At 29.1% G+C, this 20,154-nt stretch overlaps 1 protein-coding gene across 3 annotated transcripts in view; it reads left to right on the top strand.

The window, feature by feature from the left end:
- Positions 1 to 1,775: 1,775 nt before the first annotated feature.
- The window catches only part of LOC119608306 (dystroglycan), a 32,464-nt gene continuing 14,085 nt past the window's right edge, over positions 1,776 to 20,154 (top strand). For 2 of the 3 annotated variants that reach the window (XM_037962676.1, XM_037962675.1), the window contains exons 1-5: positions 1,776 to 2,234; positions 15,999 to 16,286; positions 16,381 to 16,506; positions 19,158 to 19,390; positions 19,454 to 19,508. In XM_037962676.1, coding sequence (XP_037818604.1) covers positions 2,055 to 2,234; positions 15,999 to 16,286; positions 16,381 to 16,506; positions 19,158 to 19,390; positions 19,454 to 19,508 — 882 coding nt within the window. In that variant the 5' untranslated portion in view covers positions 1,776 to 2,054. The remainder of the gene's footprint in view (positions 2,235 to 15,998; positions 16,287 to 16,380; positions 16,507 to 19,157; positions 19,391 to 19,453; positions 19,509 to 20,154) is intronic. The other variant, XM_037962678.1, reaches the window with a different exon arrangement.

The following is a 20,154-nucleotide window of genomic DNA, read 5'->3' as shown; positions in this document are numbered from 1 at the left end:
CTTGTTCTATGACAATTTCCTTCTCTCTAGATTAAATTATGAATGAATGCAAGAGATAGAGAAAATGAAATAAAGAGAGCGAGGAAGAGCGAAAAACAAAATAAATCTGTCAATTAGAGGAAATATTGTAGTTTCTTAATATGTTTTAAATATTAGAACAAATTCTTCGAATATTTCTTCAATCAGTCTTCAGAAGCCAATTACGACATACAACTTTAATAGAATTTGAGTGGAGATTTCGATCGTTTACGAAAACAGTTTCTTGCAAATGATTCCGATATAACTACTATCAGTAAAGAACTAATACTATCATAATTCCCTTCTGTCTAGTTTTAATTATTTTAAATGAAAAAGAGAGAGAGAGAGAGGGAGGAAGAGCAAGAAGAACAAATCGGGCTATTGGAGTAAATATTGCAGATTCTAAAGATTGTTTACCTCATTAAATGAAATTCCTCGAATGTTTCAATCAATCTTCAGGAGCCAAATTACCACATAAGATATTGATCTAAATCTCTATAGATTGGAATTAATCGTTCGTTTTCGAAAACAGTTTCTTGTAAATTATCCCCTGATATAATGACTAATAAGGCCTTGAGAAACACTCCAGTAGATCATTAAGTCTAGACTTAAAAAGCTCACCAAGTTAGGATATTATGTGATAATCACAGATAATCGCTTGATTTTAAACCCAGAGGTCACTGCATACTTTTCTAAAGATTTGAGCTGAACTGAATTCAATTCTGACATTAGAATTTCTAGATCTAAAACTCCTTTCCTTATATTCGAGACATTATAACGTCTTACGGACCTATCTATGGACTTCAATTTAAAAGTATTACCTCTAAAACAGCATTACATCTTCTATTTGTTGAAATTTTCGACACAAACTTCACTTTTGTGAAATTTATATTTGATTCAAAGTTTAGATTAAGATATCTCAAGGAAAAAGCAAGATATACCAGAGGTTAAACCTTCATATTAAAGATAAAAGCAAGGACTTTCAGATGCCATAACAAATTTTCTAAATAAAATTTTCTCTTGCTGTCCATAGTGTCTCGAATATGATGCTAAATTAAGGATTATTCCAACTTTAGACTAAGATAACTCGAAAACCTGATGTGTTAGGAAAATCTGAGAGTGAATTCGGTTTTTAACAGATTTTTAAATTCAAAATAAAAAGCTTTTTTTCTTTTCTGCAAAGTAATACTCAGACAATGGTTATATTTAGTTAAAAAAGTGCATAAAATTTTCTTTATAAACAAAATTTTTTAAATAAATATTTAAAAAACATTGACCTATATTACCGAAAAAAAAATACTAGATAAGCTTTTAACCAAAAAATAAAACAACAAAACTATATATAAACCCTAAAGTTTAGATAAAAATAAATTAAGTACCACTTACCTTCTTCAAACTTTTGCTTCCTAAGATAAGACAACTGTAGAAAAAAATAACTTCAAAACACTAATTTGTAACAACTAATTATAATGATACCCCAAAAAAAATGTTTGTTAAGGCGTTTATCATTCTTTTAAAATCTAATTAAAAGACGCCTTTTAATAAGAGCGTAACGGAAATTTGGAAAAAAATAAAACTTTTAGTGACATTTTTACTTTTACTTTTTGGGATTTTCTAATTTACCCACAAAACTGTCTTATAATATATTACAACTGCAATTAAGTATTCATAATTTTAAATAATTATTAGTAAATTAACTCGTTTGATAACAAGTTTTTCTTTTAAACTCATGTTTTCTTTTTCCCAACTTGTCTCTTTACAGATGAAGTAACTTTGGAATTTATTAAAATTTAATCATCGTATTTAGCCAGCCGCTGTAGCTGTAGAGTAGAAGCTGCATTAACAAAAATTACGAATTCAAAATTAAATTTGCTTCTAGAGAGAGAAAAAAATTTGCATTTTTTGCTTTTTTTTATAGACAAAAATCATTTACGAACGAAAACAATTAGTTAGTTTTTTTAAGCACAAGTCATTTTAATACATAAAAACATTATACAATTAAAAAAGTCTTAAGTTTTATAAAAAACATCTGCAAGATGTTGCCAAAATTTTTAACACATTTGGATAAGCAGAAAGCGCACAAGGTGACGACGTTGTCAACGGCGAGAAGGCGTTATTGGTGTTGCACATTTCCTTTAGTGCTATTGGCTTTACTATTGGTTCTACACTCTGACAGCAGTAATGCCGAAAGAGATTTTAATTTCAATGATTCACAGGTGAGTGAAATTTTTTTTCAAGTTTTTATTAATGTTTCTTTTTGGGTGAACAATTCATTTTTGGGGGGACATTTTGATGAAGATATGGTATTGTTTAGTTAGTTAAAGGACTAGTCTATTAAGTAGTCCATTGTGTAGGCTTTTGATTAATTTGTCTATTAATTTGTATAGGGACTAGTTATGGACAAGATTAGTCTATGAACAATACACTATTGAACTAGTCTATGAACTAATCTATGGATAGTCTATGGACTAGTCTATAAACTGGTCTATGAACTAGTCTATAAACTGGTCTATGAACTAGTCTATGAACTAGTCTATGAACTAGTCTATGAACTAGTCTATGAACTAGTCTATGAACTAGTCTATGAACTAGTCTATGAACTAGTCTATGAACTAGTCTATGGACTAGTCTATGAACTAGGCTATGAACGACTATGGACTGGTATATAAACTAGTCTATGAACTACTTAGTCTATGAACTAGTCTACGAACTAGTCTATGGACTGGTCTGTGAATTAGTCTATGAACTAGACTATGGACTAGTCTATGAACTAGACTAATGACTGGTCTATAAACTAGTTTATGAACTTTTCTATGGACTAGTCTATGAACTAGTCTATGAATTATACTATGGACTAGTCTATAAACTAGTTTATAAGCTAGTCTATGGACTAGTCTATGAACTAGTCTATGAACTAGTCAATGAACTAGTCTATGAACTAGTCTATGAACTAATCTATGAACTAGTCTATGAACTAGTCTATGAACTAGTCTATAAACTAGTCTATGAACTAGTCCATGGACTAGTTTATGGACTGGTCTATGGACTAGTCCATTGTGTAGGCCTTTGATTATTCTAGTCTATGAACTTTGATGGACTAGTCTATAAATTATTCTATGAACTAGTCTATGAACTAGTCTATGAACTAGTCTATGAACTAGTCTATGAACTAGTCTATGAACTAGTCTATGAACTAGTCTATGAACTAGTCTATGAACTAGTCTATGAACTAGTCTATGAACTAGTCTATTAACTGGTCTATGAACTAGTCTATGGACTAGTCAATGGACTAGTCTATGGACTAGTCAATGGAGTAGTCTATGGACTAGTCTATGGACTGGTCTATGGACTAGTCTATTGTATAGGCCTTTGATTATTCTAGTCTACGAACTAGTACATTGACTTGCCTATGGACTAGTCTATTGACTAGTTTATGGACAAGTCTATTGATTAGTCTATGAAGTACCCTATTGTCTAGTCTATGGAATAGTCTAGTGACTAGTGTATGGACAATAGACTATTGATTAGTCTATGAACTAGTCTGTGAACTAGTCTATGGACTAGTCTATTCACTAGCCTAAGGACTAGTTTATTGACTAGTCTATAGACTATTATATATACGGGTCTATGAACTTGTTTATTGTCTAGTCTAGGGACTAGTCTGTTGACTAGTTTATAGATTGGTCTGCTGATTAGTCCAAGGACGACCCTAATGACTGGTGTATGGATTATATTTTTGACTATGACATGGTGTAGTATATAGAATAGTCTATTTATTAGGCTCTTGATCTTTAAGACCCTGAAATCTCATTTAACAACTAATATTCATTTACCGAGCTGTTATTCTGGAATAGCTTCTGGCGAGATATGAGAAAGAAAAGTAATTGATATGTCTTGAGTTAAGCAGTCAGTCCTAACAGATGTCTAGAAAATATCCAGTCTTAAGCAAAAATTCTTTAAATCTGACAGATTTTTTCTCCCAATTTTAAAATCTTTTTAGTAGCCTTGCGGCTTGATTTCTACTCCATGTTTCCCAGAATATTTAACTATTTCTTTTAATTTGTTTAACACTTGCTTAAGAATAAACCTTAGATTACTTTGGTTTCAACAAGATGAAACCAAACCGCCAATGATCTTTAATCTCTCATTTTTGTTTATTTTTTTTTAACAATTTTCTCTTTTGTTTAAAACGTTTTAGTTTTGCTGTTTTGTTCTTTTAGATTCTTCCTAAGCTTATCTTTTCTTTCTAAAGTCATAAAGTATTGTTTTATCTTTTATTACAGCATACCGCAAAAGATACAGAAAGTTGATTTTCTTTTCATTTTTGGTTTTAGTTTTAGGAATAGAAAGAATACTTGTTGAGTTACTAAATATTTTCTGAAGAATTTTTTTTTTTGAGTTTTAGTCATGCAATATTAGTTGTGTTTTGTTGCTATCAATGAGTGTTAACGCTTAAAGTTAGCAACAAAACGAACATTACCTGACTTGGCATCACTCCACAGAAGAAATCTGCTAAATCTTAAAATTATTTACATTTTCTTAAAAAAGGTTTTTTTATTTGATATTTTTTTTGATTTAAATTTTATTTTAAAATATTTTTTTATTGTTTGACATAAACACATTAATATTTGTATTTTTATTTTTGAATTGGTAGCACTTTTATCGACGTTAAAATTAACTTGTATAATTTTACACGTTAACTCCTAACGTTTATAAATTTTAAATTTATATGAAATTGCCTTTGAACGTTAGCAACAAAACACAACTATTATTATTTGTTTGTGATCGTGTTGATTGTTTTTAACCCTTAAATGGTAGAAAGGGAAGATTAAGGGCAGTTGTTTGGGAGATTATCGAAGTTAATTAGTTTCTAGCTGGAAGACATATAAAGGAATAAGTGATGTAGTATACTTATTCAGAATGAGGATCGTGAGAAATTCGAGAATTTCTTTACTACAAATTGTTTTAGAATAAAGAAAAACTTTTAAAATCAGTTTAAACTATTCAATGAGGTCCAAAGGAAAAAGTTTCTTCTTAAAATTATACTGGAATTGTAATTCCTGAAATATTCGCGAATTTTATATTAAACAAATTTTGAGAATAAAGAAAATCTTCCTTCCATAGCAAAGGATATTCCTTTAAATTACTTTTTTATGCTGAAATTGAAATTTCGAATAAAAGATTATTTGTGAATTAAGTTTTATATTTTGAAGGAAAAAATTCATGTAATATTCGCGAATTATTCAACATATTGTTAAATTAAGGAGAACATAATGACACATTTTTAAAAATTGTTAAGATTCAGTATAAATTTCAAAATATATTGCAGTTCCAGAAATATTCGCGAATTTTTTTATTACAAATTGTTTGAGATTAAAGAAAATCTTTCTGACATCATTTCAAACTATTCAAACTATTAGTAGAAGGGCCCAAGAAAAATGATTTATTCCCCTAAACAACGTTTTTTGGGAAGGAATTTGAATTCCTGAAATATTCGCGATTTTTTTTTTATTAAAAGAATTGTTGATAATAAGGAAAATCTTTCTGACACAATTTATTCAAAGCAACATGAAAACACTGTAGAGATAAGTAAATTTTATTTTCTTTTTATCTCACAGTCCTTCGAGGGTTAATTATCATTAATGTTTTTTTGATGAGGTTGATTACATTTGTATGCAGGCAGGCAGGCTTCTGATGCTCTACATATTTCGTTTGCTGATGATTATGCTGCTCGTATGCCTCTTCCAAAAGCCATTTAATTTGTAGTAAAAATCATCAAATATATTTCTTATTCTTTTATTTTTCTCATTTATTTTTCATAGAGTATGCAGCTAACTATGACATGATGATGTAAATGATTTGAGTTAGAAAAACGAATAAGAACAACAAACAGCACGCATCATCAATCATCTATATGTATATGCATGCAACATGATAGAAGAATCATATTTGAAAAATATTTTTCCTCTAAAAAGGGTCGCCACGCTCGATCTTTAGCAAAGTCTGCTAAACATGTATGAAGAAAATGATGATTATGATGTTGTTGTAAGTAGTTGCTTTGTAATAATAGTCGTTGTTGTTGCTTTTTTATAACTATTTTACCGCAATTTACAACAAATCTACCCCAAAAAAAAAATGCACCTTGTGTTGACTTTTCTCGAAATACATAAAAGAAATGAAAACACAAAATACAATATCCAACTAAGAAAAAGAGAAATCAAGACAAATAAGTCAGATACAGGCGTAAACGTGCATCTTAGTTGCATCCACATAAAGTATGTTTGTATAACTGCATACATAGAGGTTTATACATGTTTTCTCAGTCCCTTTTCTCAGTCAGTTTGTGTAACAATACGTTTATACGGTTTTTACTTCTTCTTAGGGAACAAATATGTTTAGGTTGTTGTTTTTATATAAACAATACTTTGCTTTGTTGTTGTAGTTTTGGTTATATATATTATTCTATATAGTAAATATGTTTGTGTATATTTTACTAACAAGTTTGTATTGTCAATGTTTTTATTTTTCAAAAAAATCCCCTTAGAGTTTGTTATCTTTAAATATATATTTCCGTCATGCTTTACTTTTTTCACTGAACTAATTAAAATCTGAAGATTCAATCTAATCCATAGTTGAATTAAGACGGTAGCCGCTAGTTATTGTATACTTTTTTTCGGATATTTAATACTTTTTTATATAAATATAGTTTAATTAGAAATCCGTTTAATGAGTTTCTTGATATCCTCAAGAAAGGAAAGGTCTTGAAAACACCTCTCATTTGATGTACATATTGTCTATAAACATAATACATACAGTCCCTTTTTTTTACCTATTTATAGAAGGGAATTCTTATAGAAATACTTCCCAGAAGAATAATATCTCCAATTAATGAATTCTACAAAACGACTTTCTCAGTAAAGGAAAGGCCTTTAAGATACCTTTCATTTGATATACATATTTCCTATATACTTATTACAGACTTTAGAGTTGGGTATATAATAAATTATGGATCCATATGTCTAGGTTATCATGACTAATCGATTGTATATCTTCCTTTTATGTTTCGATTTTGTTGATTTTTGATAGGAAACATCTCAAACATGTGTCTTATAGATTTATACATAATTTCGATCCATACGTTATCTGGAATCCTCGAAATATTGATTGATTGATGATATATGGTTAGACATGGCTATTAATACTTAAGAATTGGTCCTCTCGTATAACTGGGATTTTTGAAAAGTTGTTTTGCCATTTCTGCTATTTTCTGATCAATTTTAATAAACAAGGTTTTAACTTTAAGATATATGGGGTCATCGGAAAGTTTGCAATCTAAATATCTGATACTCTCGGATACTTTATTTTCACAGACATATGGATACAAGAATATTACACACAACTTCAATGCCTATATTCAAGACAAATCATGAAACCAAGATATCTGGGGTCTTCGGATAGTTTGCATTATAAATATCTGGTGCCCTGGGATACTTTATTTTGATAGACATATGGATAGAAGTACGATTTCAATGTCTATATTCAAGACATCTCAAGGAATCTTAAGATATCTGGGGCTTTCGAAAGTTAACTTTATAAATATCAGGTGCCCTCGTATACATTATTTTGACAGAAAAGTAATAGAAGAATATTACTCACTACTTCGATGTCTATATACAAGACATTTCAAGGAACCTTAAGTCTTCCGAATGTTTACTTTATAAATATCTGGTGCCCTGGGATACTTTATTTTTACAGACATATGGATAAAAGAACATTGCTCGCGACTTCGATGTCCATATTCAAGACATCTCATGAAACCTTAAGATATCAGGGCTCTTCGGAATATCTTATCGGAACCCTCGAATATCTTATTTTGAAAGACATATGGATAGAGGAAAATTACTCACATTAAGGAGTCGGATCTGGCGTTTCGGAAAGCTTACTTTTAAAGACATATTCCCTTTCTCTATATACTGAGAAATTATCTGATAGAATAATCGAAGACATCTCAATGTATCTCTTAAGATATCGGGGGTCTTCGAAAAGTTTACTTTTTAAAAACATATTCTCTCTTTCTCTATGTACAGAGAAATAAAAAGAAATCGGATAGAAGACCATTATTCACACGACTTCCATGTCTACATTCAAGTCATCGAAAACATCTCAAGAAACCATAAGATATCTAGGGTCTTCGGAAAGTTAGACAGGCATCGTATAATTTGTTCCCTAAAATATCTGGGATCTTCGGAAAATCACTCCGAAATTTTATGTTAAAAGATCGACATACACATATAAATTGTATATGATCGTACAGATTGTATAATGGTTACAGTTACATCGAAAATATTAAAATCATAGAGTTATTTTATCAAATATTTAATTTTGATCAAAAATTTAACATCTTTCATCTTATTTTTACTGATAATCTGTATTATATTAAAATTTATTGCTTTCCCCTATAACAGAGATTTCTTTCTGATCTTTTTTTCCCCCCATTCTCTTACTTATACTTCGACTTTTGTTCAACTCTAACCAAAAGAGTGAAGGAGTTCAAGTTACACATTCTTTCTTTTATCAATAACCCACCATTCATTGATTTTTCATTCAATTTAAACGTTTGACATTATTTGTTGTTGTTTTGCAATATTGATCTTGCAACTGCTGATATTGTCGATGTTGTTGCTTTCATTGTTATTCCCTTGTTTGTAGCCGGCTTTTTCCAAATGCCTTTTAAAGTCATTTAAAATCATCATGTGAGCTGTTCTTGGTTGATGGCCTGCTGCAACTGGTGCAGCATGCTGGTCTTTTGTTTCCATAAACAATTTTTGTTTATGCTTTGTTTTCTTCTTATGAAACTGGTGCTGCTGCTGCTACGATCAGCCAGACATCATTGAAGAAGACAACTATGAAAACGATCATCATCATAATCATTATTAATGATCAGTTAATGATCATTAGTTATTGTGTATATTTTAATAAAACTTTTGCTTTATGCGGCCAAGCAGAACCGGGAGAACGTGATTTTTGTTGATATTTTCCTTGATTTTTTTTTTTTAGTGCTAAAGACAATTTTACTGCAAACTGTCGGTTAGTTGTTTTCCATTTTGGTTTTTGCTGTTTATTTTTATTTTAATTTATTAAATTCATTATTAGTTGTATAGTCTAAACAAATGAACGTTTTTAATTGAATTCAATTGTTTTGTTTCACGCTGTTTGAAGTTATATTTTTGTTGCTGTTTCCTAAATTAATAAATAAATTTATTAGTTATGAATAATTTCTTGGGTAGAGTGCAAACAATTTCGTTTGAATTTCCTTAGCTATAGGTCTGTCTGGCTTCTCGTTCACTTTATACTCTGCACCAGGCTGTAATCTAGTCTATTGTAGTCTCTAGCTATAGTATGTATATACTCTAGTCTATAGTCTAGTCTATAGTCTAGTCTATAGTCTAGTCTATAGTCTAGTCTATAGTCTAGTCTATAGTCTAGTCTATAGTCTAGTCTATAGTCTAGTCTATAGTAGTCTAGTCTATAGTCTAGTCTAGTCTAGTCTAGTCTATAGTCTAGTCTATAGTCTAGTCTATAGTCCGTCTATAGTCTAGTCTATAGTCCAGTCTATAGTCTAGTCTATAGTCTAGTCTATAGTCTAGTCTATAGTCTAGTCTATAGTCTAGTCTATAGTCTAGTCTATAGTCTAGTCTATAGTCTAGTCTATAGTCTAGTCTATAGTCTAGTCTATAGTCTAGTCTATAGTCTAGTCTATAGTCTAGTCTATAGTCTAGTCTATAGTCTAGTCTATAGTCTAGTCTATAGTCTAGTCTAGTCTATAGTCTAGTCTAGTCTAGTCTAGTCTAGTCTAGTCTAGTCTAGTCTAGTCTAGTCTAGTCTAGTCTAGTCTAGTCTAGTCTATAGTCTAGTCTAGTCTATAGTCTAGTCTAGTCTAGTCTAGTCTAGTCTAGTCTATAGTCTAGCTATAGTCTAGTCTAGTCTATAGTCTAGTCTAGTCTAGTCTAGTCTAGTCTAGTTATAGTCTAGTCTAGTATAGTCTATAGTCTAGTCTATAGTCTAGTCTATAGTCTAGTCTATAGTCTAGTCTATAGTCTAGTCTATAGTCTAGTCTATAGTCTAGTCTATAGTCTAGTCTATAGTCTAGTCTATAGTCTAGTCTATAGTCTAGTCTATAGTCTAGTCTATAGTCTAGTCTATAGTCTAGTCTATAGTCTAGTCTATAGTCTAGTCTATAGTCTAGTCTATAGTCTAGTCTAGTCTAGTCTATAGTCTAGTCTATAGTCTAGTCTATAGTCTAGTCTATAGTCTAGTCTATAGTCTAGTCTATAGTCTAGTCTATAGTCTAGTCTATAGTCTAGTCTATAGTCTAGTCTATAGTCTAGTCTATAGTCTAGTCTATAGTCTAGTCTATAGTCTAGTCTATAGTCTAGTCTATAGTCTAGTCTATAGTCTAGTCTATAGTCTAGTCTATAGTCTAGTCTATAGTCTAGTCTATAGTCTAGTCTATAGTCTAGTCTATAGTCTAGTCTATAGTCTAGTCTATAGTCTAGTCTAGTCTAGTCTATAGTCTAGTCTATAGTCTAGTCTATAGTCTAGTCTATAGTCTAGTCTATAGTCTAGTCTATAGTCTAGTCTATAGTCTAGTCTATAGTCTAGTCTATAGTCTAGTCTATAGTCTAGTCTATAGTCTAGTCTATAGTCTAGTCTATAGTCTAGTCTATAGTCTAGTCTATAGTCTAGTCTATAGTCTAGTCTATAGTCTAGTCTATAGTCTAGTCTATAGTCTAGTCTATAGTCTAGTCTATAGTCTAGTCTATAGTCTAGTCTATAGTCTAGTCTATAGTCTAGTCTATAGTCTAGTCTATAGTCTAGTCTATAGTCTAGTCTATAGTCTAGTCTAGTCTAGTCTATAGTCTAGTCTATAGTCTAGTCTATAGTCTAGTCTATAGTCTAGTCTATAGTCTAGTCTATAGTCTAGTCTATAGTCCTAGTCTATAGTCTAGTCTATAGTCTAGTCTATAGTCTAGTCTATAGTCTAGTCTATAGTCTAGTCTATAGTCTAGTCTATAGTCTAGTCTAGCTATAGTCTAGTCTATAGTCTAGTCTATAGTCTAGTCTATAGTCTAGTCTATAGTCTAGTCTATAGTCTAGTCTATAGTCTAGTCATAGTCTAGTCTATAGTCTATTACTCGTCAGTCTATAGTCTAGTCTATAGTCTAGTCTATAGTCTAGTCTATAGTCTAGTCTATAGTCTAGTCTATAGTCTAGTCTATAGTCTAGTCTATAGTCTAGGTCTATAGTCTAGTCTATAGTCTAGTCTATAGTCTAGTCTATAGTCTAGTCTATAGTCTAGTCTATAGTCTAGTCTATAGTCTAGTCTATAGTCTAGTCTATAGTCTAGTCTATAGTCTCGTCTATAGTCTAGTCTATAGTCTAGTCTATAGTCTAGTCTATAGTCTAGTCTATAGTCTAGTCTATAGTCTAGTCTATAGTCTAGTCTATAGTCTAGTCTATAGTCTAGTCTATAGTCTAGTCTATAGTCTAGTCTATAGTCTAGTCATATAGTCTAGTCTATAGTCTAGTCTATAGTCTAGTCTATAGTCTAGTCTATAGTCTAGTCTATAGTCTAGTCTATAGTCTAGTCTATAGTCTAGTCTATAGTCTAGTCTATAGTCTAGTCTATAGTCTAGTCTATAGTCTAGTCTAGTCTCTATAGTCTAGTCTATAGTCTAGTCTATAGTCTAGTCTATAGTCTAGTCTAGTCTATTCTATAGTCTAGTCTATAGTCTAGTCTATAGTCTAGTCTATAGTCTAGTCTATAGTCTAGTCTATAGTCTAGTCTATAGTCTAGTCTATAGTCTAGTCTATAGTCTAGTCTATATTCTAGTCTATAGTCTAGTCTATAGTCTAGTATATAGTCTAGTTAGTTCCGTTAGATCCAAGTATCTTGGAAGTAACACTGATTGGAAGATTCTTAGGAATTACGTTCAGGAAACTGAATTTCTGAACACTGAAAAATAATTCATTCAGTTCCCTTTTTTTCATGATAAATAATACTTTTGACACGACTATAGATAAATATAATGCTATAGACAAGACTATAGACGAAATTATAGACATTATAGACTATAGACTAAACTATATACTAGACTACAGAACTAGAACTATAGCCAATAATAAAGCTACGACTATAAGAAGGACTATAGATAAATTATAGGCTAGACTATAAACTAAACTATAGACAAGACTATAGACAAGAATATAAACTAGACTATACCATAGATTGTAGACATTACTATAGACTAGACTATAAACTAGACCAGATTATAGTTTACAATAAACTATGGACTAGAATGTAAACTACACTATAGACTAGATTATACTAATAATCGCTTTTAATTTTTTTACCAATTAATTCCAATTTGTTAATTTTCTGAATAAATATATAAATTACAATGTAATTAAAATGTAAAAATTGTGATAGGTCAAGTTATAAACCAAAGTTTAAAGCTTAATAAGGAAAATATTTTACGAGTCAAAACATTAAACCTAACCCCAAAAACGGAAGTTCCAAAGTTCAATAGTAAATAACAAATTTTAATTGCATTAATAAAATAATTTAATAGACATTGACCATGTGTAGAAAATGTAAAGACATGACATTAGATTAGTAAATTACTAAATTACTAGGTCTTTAGGTATTATTGTTTTAAAACAACAAAAGTTCAATTTAACAGAATATCATTTACTATAACAAATTAACCTTGATAATGAATAATTTAAAATAACTAACTAGTAGTACTTTTTTTGTAAAAAAATATTTAACAAAAAAGGTAATTGAAAAAAATTACAATAACCCAAAATAGCTTTAAAGGAAGTAAAAATTACTGGTTTTAAAAATATAAACAAAAATGTAAAGAAATAATCGCTTTTCTAATGGACATGTGTAATCAATATTAGAATTATCTTTAAAAAGTAGTCAAGCGTACATGTGGAGGGAATACAAATGTAATAACAATTCAGCAAAATTAAATTATTTAATAATTTAAGGGAATATAATAACTGCAAAGCAAAATAACCATATTTGAGCAAGACATCCGTCCCAGGTGGTCTGCTGTGTTTTTTAAAAAGGTAACTAACTACACAATGTTAGAAGTATTAATAATTAGAAAATTTATGGTTCTGTTATTTTATTACACTTAAGAACATTTGATTAGTACTACTAGAGTAGTTGTCAAAATTATATGATGACCTTTTAGGCGGTTTATTTGACATGTTGTACATTTGTAGTATTATTTGAAAATTGTAATTATTTTCTGCTTTTAGAGGTTTTAGGCGCCTCTTTTAAATTATGCAAAATGTTGATTTTTATTATTTTTCATATTCCGTTGCCTTGGTTGTCATAATTTATATGTTTTTCAATTGGGAAAAATGTTAATTTTGTTTTGCTGATTGGCATAATGCCTAATTTGTCTATGAATTACTCGTTTAACAATACAAATGAAAATGTTTTTATTATTTATTATTGGCGCTTGTTTGTTAGTTTTATATTAGAAAATATTTTGTTGAATTTTAATATTTGGTTAAAAATTATTAAAATTTATTTGGTAGATTGTTATAGAATTAGTAATGGGTAGGAGAAAAAGTTGTCTTGTCTATAGTATTGTCTATAGTATTGTCTATAGTCTTGTCCATAGTCTTGTCCATAGTCTTGTCCATAGACTTGTCCATAGTCTTGTCCATAGTCTTGTCTATAGTCTAGTATTTACTCTTTAGTGTAGTTCATAGTTTGGCTATTAAAAAATCCAATCGCTTAAGTCCGAATTTTACTAAATATTTTACTTTTCACTACAAAGTACGATTATTCAATAAAAATGTGATTTTCACAAAAATCCACTTTTTCATAAAAAGTCAATTTTTCTCTAAAAATTCGATTTTATATTAAAAATTAAAATTTTCACTAAAAATTTGTTTTTTTTTTACTAAAAATTCAATTTTTTACTAAAGTTAAATTTTTTACTAAAAATTCGATTTTTCACTAAAATTTGATTTTTCATTAAAAATTAAATTTTTCACTAAAAATTAAATTTTTCACAAAAAATTCGATTTTTCTCTAAAAGTTGGATTTTTCACCAAAAAATTCGATTTTTCACTACAAATTAAAATTTCCAAAACAATCGATTTTTTCACTAAAAATTCGCTTTTTCACTAAAAATTAAATTTTTTTACTAAGTTAAATTTTTTACTAAAAATTCGGTTTTTCACTAAAAATTCAATGTTTCACTAAAATTTGATTTTTCACTAAAATTTGATTTTTATTAAAAATTAAATTTTTCACAAAAAATTCGATTTTTCTCTAAAAATTCAATTTTTCGCTATAAATTCGATTTTTCACCAAAAAATTCGATTTTTCACTACAAATTAAAATTTTCAAAAAAATCGATTTTTTCACTAAAAATTCGCTTTTTCACTAAAAATTAAATTTTGACTAAAAATTAGAATATTCACTATAAATTCGATTATTCACTAAAATTTGATTTTCCACTGAAAATTGTATTTTTTACTAAAACTAAATTTTTTACTCAAAACTCATATTTTCACAAAAAAAAAAAAAAAAAAATAAAATTTTCGCAAAAATTCAAATGTTTCACCTATAATTCAAAATTTTACTATTAGGTTTATTTTTCACTAAAACACATTTTTTCACCCACAATTAGTTGTTGGCTTTAAATTTAATTTTAATTAAAAATTTATTAAGAAATTGCAATTTTTCACAAAATTATGCCCTAAAAAATGCAATAAATTACTTCTTTAATAACATTTTATTCCCAATTATTTCTAGCAATTAAACAGAAATGTTAAATAAATATTTATCCAACATAAATATTTCGTAAATTGGATTTGAATTTCATATAAATTCTAGTACAATTTCACATTTATAATTCATTTATTGTATGAGTTTTAACTTTGTGCTCTAAAACAGAATATAAATTATGCATAACAGGTCATAAATTTAATAGTAAAACACAAAACGAAATATTAACAATTTTCTGTATAAATCTGTTAATATTTTATGGGGTTGAAATGGAGAATTTTCATTTGACAACAGAGTACCTAATAGGAAAATAAGGACTCTTTGAGTTAGTTTATTAGTATGCAAAACGTTGTGCAAATAGACAACATGTGAATGTGTTTTTTTATTTTTTTGGACAGAGTTTTAAAGGAATGAGATTTTTGTTAAATTTAATAGTTTTTTTTGTTATTCTAAAGTTTTAATTCCTTTAAACATAGTTTTTATTTCGAATAGATAAAACTGAGATAAGCAAAGATATATAGTGCAGGTGACTTTATTTGAAATTCCATATAAAAATCATTATGCAAATGTCATGTTCCATATGAGTGGCAGACAGCCAAGAGCAGGATGAATAAGTAAATGGAAATGATGATGAGTTTTTAAAAAACAAAACAGATACATTTAGTTTTTCCTTAACAGCACTTGAAAACTATTAATCATTAGAGAGTCTTAAAATTGGAAAGAAAAGGGGTGGTTTTTATTTATTTTTAATATTTTTAAACATAAAACATAAATAGAAACATTAAACTACAATTTTTCTGGTATTTTCATTAATGTTTAAAAAATTTTCATTTTTCAAAATTTCAACATTTTATGATTCCACCGACAAGCAGAGAGAGAGAGAGAGGCAGACACACTTTATGTTTCATTAAGTCTGTTTGTCTTTAGTACAATTATTCAAACAATTAAATAGCAAAAAAAAAAAAATATTATAAATAACCAAAAACGGAAAACATTAATCATGTCATTATATAGAAGAGGAATTTTACTTTGTAACATTTTAATGACTATATCAAATAATTTCGTAAAAGGGAAATACAGAGGGAAAACAGAGGGTACTTAAATATCTTAATAATAAAATAATAATAATTGCTAAATATGTTTTTGTGTTTATTTTAAGGTTACTTTGCTTGAACCCAAGGATGAACCCATATTAATTGATCATCATACCAGCAGCAGCAGCAGTAGTAGTAGTAGTTTTCAACAACATCATCATAATCATCAGCAGCAACAGCATCATCATCATGCTGAACAGGACCCCTATGCTGTGGAATTGTCACACTGTCGTTATGATGACAATGAAATTGTTTTGTCCTTAGTATTGAAAAATTACAATTGGCACGATTTCAATGACAGTCGCAAGGCCAAAGTTTTAGAAAAATTATCACAATTCTTTGCCATACCAAAGGTAAGCCCTCGAACCAACCAACCAACCAATCAGCAAACACCTCCTTCTCCTCCTCTTTATAACAGATGTTTTAATTATTTTCTCTACTCAACAGGAATTTATTACAATGGAAAGTGTAACAAAACATGAATTGTTTGAAATGCAAAAGGAATCATTGAAAAAAGGAAATAATAAGTGCCATAATAATAATAATCGCAAATTGGGACGTGTTAATTTTATAGTAAGTTTATATTCTGTTTATAAAAATATATAAAAATTTTATACTTTTTGTTTCGTAAAAATCACTCTACTATTGTTTTATGCATAACGCACACGCACACTTTTATAGCATAGATATCCTGGTTTCCCACACCAACCCAACAACCAGGGGTGCCCGCTTGACTGTGTTTTGCCTTTTTGTAAATGTTTTAAAACGGATGTTTAATTAAGTGGTTTTTGTGAAATAAATTGAAAAGGAAGTTATTAATCAAATAAAAGGTTATAACACACATTTAGTTAGAAATCGTTTTAAATTTTGTAAAAGGAATGGTTGGCAATATAATAAAATAAAAAAATTAAAACAAATATACGTAGCAGGCGAAACGGTGCTTGAGTTATGAGTGTTTTTTCGAGGTACGATTTTAATTAGAAATATAGACATATACTATGTCTGACTGTGTACTAGATATAAAATAAAAATATAGACTATTAGAAGACTATTAGACCTGTATAGACTATAGCAACTATAGACTATGACTATATGACTAGACTATAGATGACTATAGTAGACTATAGCTAGACTATAGACTAGACTATAGACTAGACTATAGACTAGACTATAGACTAGACTATAGACTAGACTATAGACTAGACTATAGACTAGACTATAGACTAGACTATAGACTAGACTATAGACTAGACTATAGACTAGACTATAGACTAGACTATAGACTAGACTATAGACTAGACTGACTATAGACTAGACTATAGACTAGACTATAGACTAGACTATAGACTAGACTATAGACTAGACTATAGACTAGACTATAGACTAGACTAGACTATAGACTAGACTATAGACTAGACTATAGACTAGACTATAGACTAGACTATAGACTAGACTATAGACTAGACTATAGACTAGACTATAGACTAGACTATAGACTAGACTATAGACTAGACTATAGACTAGACTATAGACTAGACTATAGACTAGACTATAGACTAGACTATAGACTAGACTATAGACTAGACTATAGACTAGACTATAGACTAGACTATAGACTAGACTATAGACTAGACTATAGACTAGACTATAGACTAGACTATAGACTAGACTAGACTATAGACTAGACTATAGACTAGACTATAGACTAGACTATAGACTAGACTATAGACTAGACTATAGACTAGACTATAGACTAGACTATAGACTAGACTATAGACTAGACTATAGACTAGACTATAGACTAGACTATAGACTAGACTATAGACTAGACTATAGACTAGACTATAGACTAGACTATAGACTAGACTATAGACTAGACTATAGACTAGACTATAGACTAGACTATAGACTAGACTATAGACTAGACTATAGACTAGACTATAGACTAGACTATAGACTAGACTATAGACTAGACTATAGACTAGACTATAGACTAGACTATAGACTAGACTATAGACTAGACTATAGACTAGACTATAGACTAGACTATAGACTAGACTATAGACTAGACTATAGACTAGACTATAGACTAGACTATAGACTAGACTATAGACTAGACTATAGACTAGACTATAGACTAGACTATAGACTAGACTATAGACTAGACTATAGACTAGACTATAGACTAGACTATAGACTAGACTATAGACTAGACTATAGACTAGACTATAGACTAGACTATAGACTAGACTATAGACTAGACTATAGACTAGACTATAGACTAGACTATAGACTAGACTATAGACTAGACTATAGACTAGACTATAGACTAGACTATAGACTAGACTATAGACTAGACTATAGACTAGACTATAGACTAGACTATAGACTAGACTATAGACTAGACTATAGACTAGACTATAGACTAGACTATAGACTAGACTATAGACTAGACTATAGACTAGACTATAGACTAGACTATAGACTAGACTATAGACTAGACTATAGACTAGACTATAGACTAGACTATAGACTAGACTATAGACTAGACTATAGACTAGACTATAGACTAGACTATAGACTAGACTATAGACTAGACTAGACTAGACTATAGACTAGACTATAGACTAGACTATAGACTAGACTATAGACTAGACTATAGACTAGACTATAGACTAGACTATAGACTAGACTATAGACTAGACTATAGACTAGACTAGACTATAGACTAGACTATAGACTATAGACTAGACTATAGACTAGACTATAGACTAGACTATAGACTAGACTATAGACTAGACTATAGACTAGACTATAGACTAGACTATAGACTAGACTATAGACTAGACTATAGACTAGACTATAGACTAGACTATAGACTAGACTAGACTAGACTATAGACTAGACTATAGACTAGACTATAGACTAGACTATAGACTAGACTATAGACTAGACTATAGACTAGACTATAGACTAGACTATAGACTAGACTATAGACTAGACTATAGACTAGACTATAGACTAGACTATAGACTAGACTATAGACTAGACTATAGACTAGACTATAGACTAGACTATAGACTAGACTAAAATAAACAAAAAATATAGATTATACTGTTGTTTAGAATATATGGTAGAATGATTTATTTTTATTTTTAGAATTTAAAAAAAAAAAAATTCGTTTTATGAAATTTTATAAATTTTAAAATCTCAACTTTTTTCAGATCGGTTGTGGTTCTACATATTTCACAGTAACCGAACCCATAAGCAAACAAATTGGACAACAAGTTAAAGATGGTGCTTTAGACAATATAACAGGCGAGAAATTCGGTTGGTGGGTCATCTGGCGTAAACAATACAAATCCAGATCAGTGCGTAACCGTCGACAAATAGAAGGTTCCGGTGATGATGACGAAGATGATGATTACTATGATTATGAAGAAGATAACGATGATGTGTAAGTATTTGGTATAAGATTAATACTAGACGATATTAACTTGATGTTTTGTTACTCTTACAGTGATCCCACCACCACTCCCACACATGCTCATCGTCATCATCATGGTGATGAAACGGTAAGTTTTTATTTAAATTATTTTCAATTTACTGGTTACTTTTATTATTATTTTATTTTAACTAAAATGGTAAAAAAAAAAATTTATAAAAAATCTAAATGTTAATGGGTTTTAAAATTTACAAAAAAAAAAAATAATATATTTTGTTTTTAAATTGATGATTGGTTATTTTACTTAAAAAAAAAAAAAAATTAAAATTTTCTATACAATTTGCACTTGTAATTTATTTAACTCATTTGTTATTAACCATATATTTTATTATTAAAAAAAGAAAACAAATTTGGGATAAAAATATATTTTATATATAAAAAGTCTTTGTTAAATATTTAATTGTGTATTAAAATTGAATTAAAAATCAACTATGTTGTTTCTTTCTTTTCTTTCATACTTTCTCTCTCTTTTTTTTAACAAATTTCTTTATTCTAACAATTGAACAAACTGATTATTAATAAACAAAAAAACAATTAAATTGGGTTCTTAATTCTGTTACTAATTTGTATTTATATTGGTTTTATTATGTTTGTATTTAATTTAACATTTAATTTATTATTTATAATTAATATTAAACATTAACCTAAACATTTAACATTTTTAACTTAAATCATAATATTATGCACCATTTAAATCACCTGTTCTATATTTATAT

Source organism: Lucilia sericata, unplaced genomic scaffold (genome assembly GCF_015586225.1).
Source record: "Lucilia sericata isolate MDLA Ls3-8-SP2 unplaced genomic scaffold, ASM1558622v1 Contig000819F_arrow, whole genome shotgun sequence".
Classification (NCBI taxonomy): Eukaryota; Metazoa; Arthropoda; class Insecta; order Diptera; family Calliphoridae; genus Lucilia; species Lucilia sericata.
This window is presented reverse-complemented; position numbering and strand designations above follow the sequence as displayed.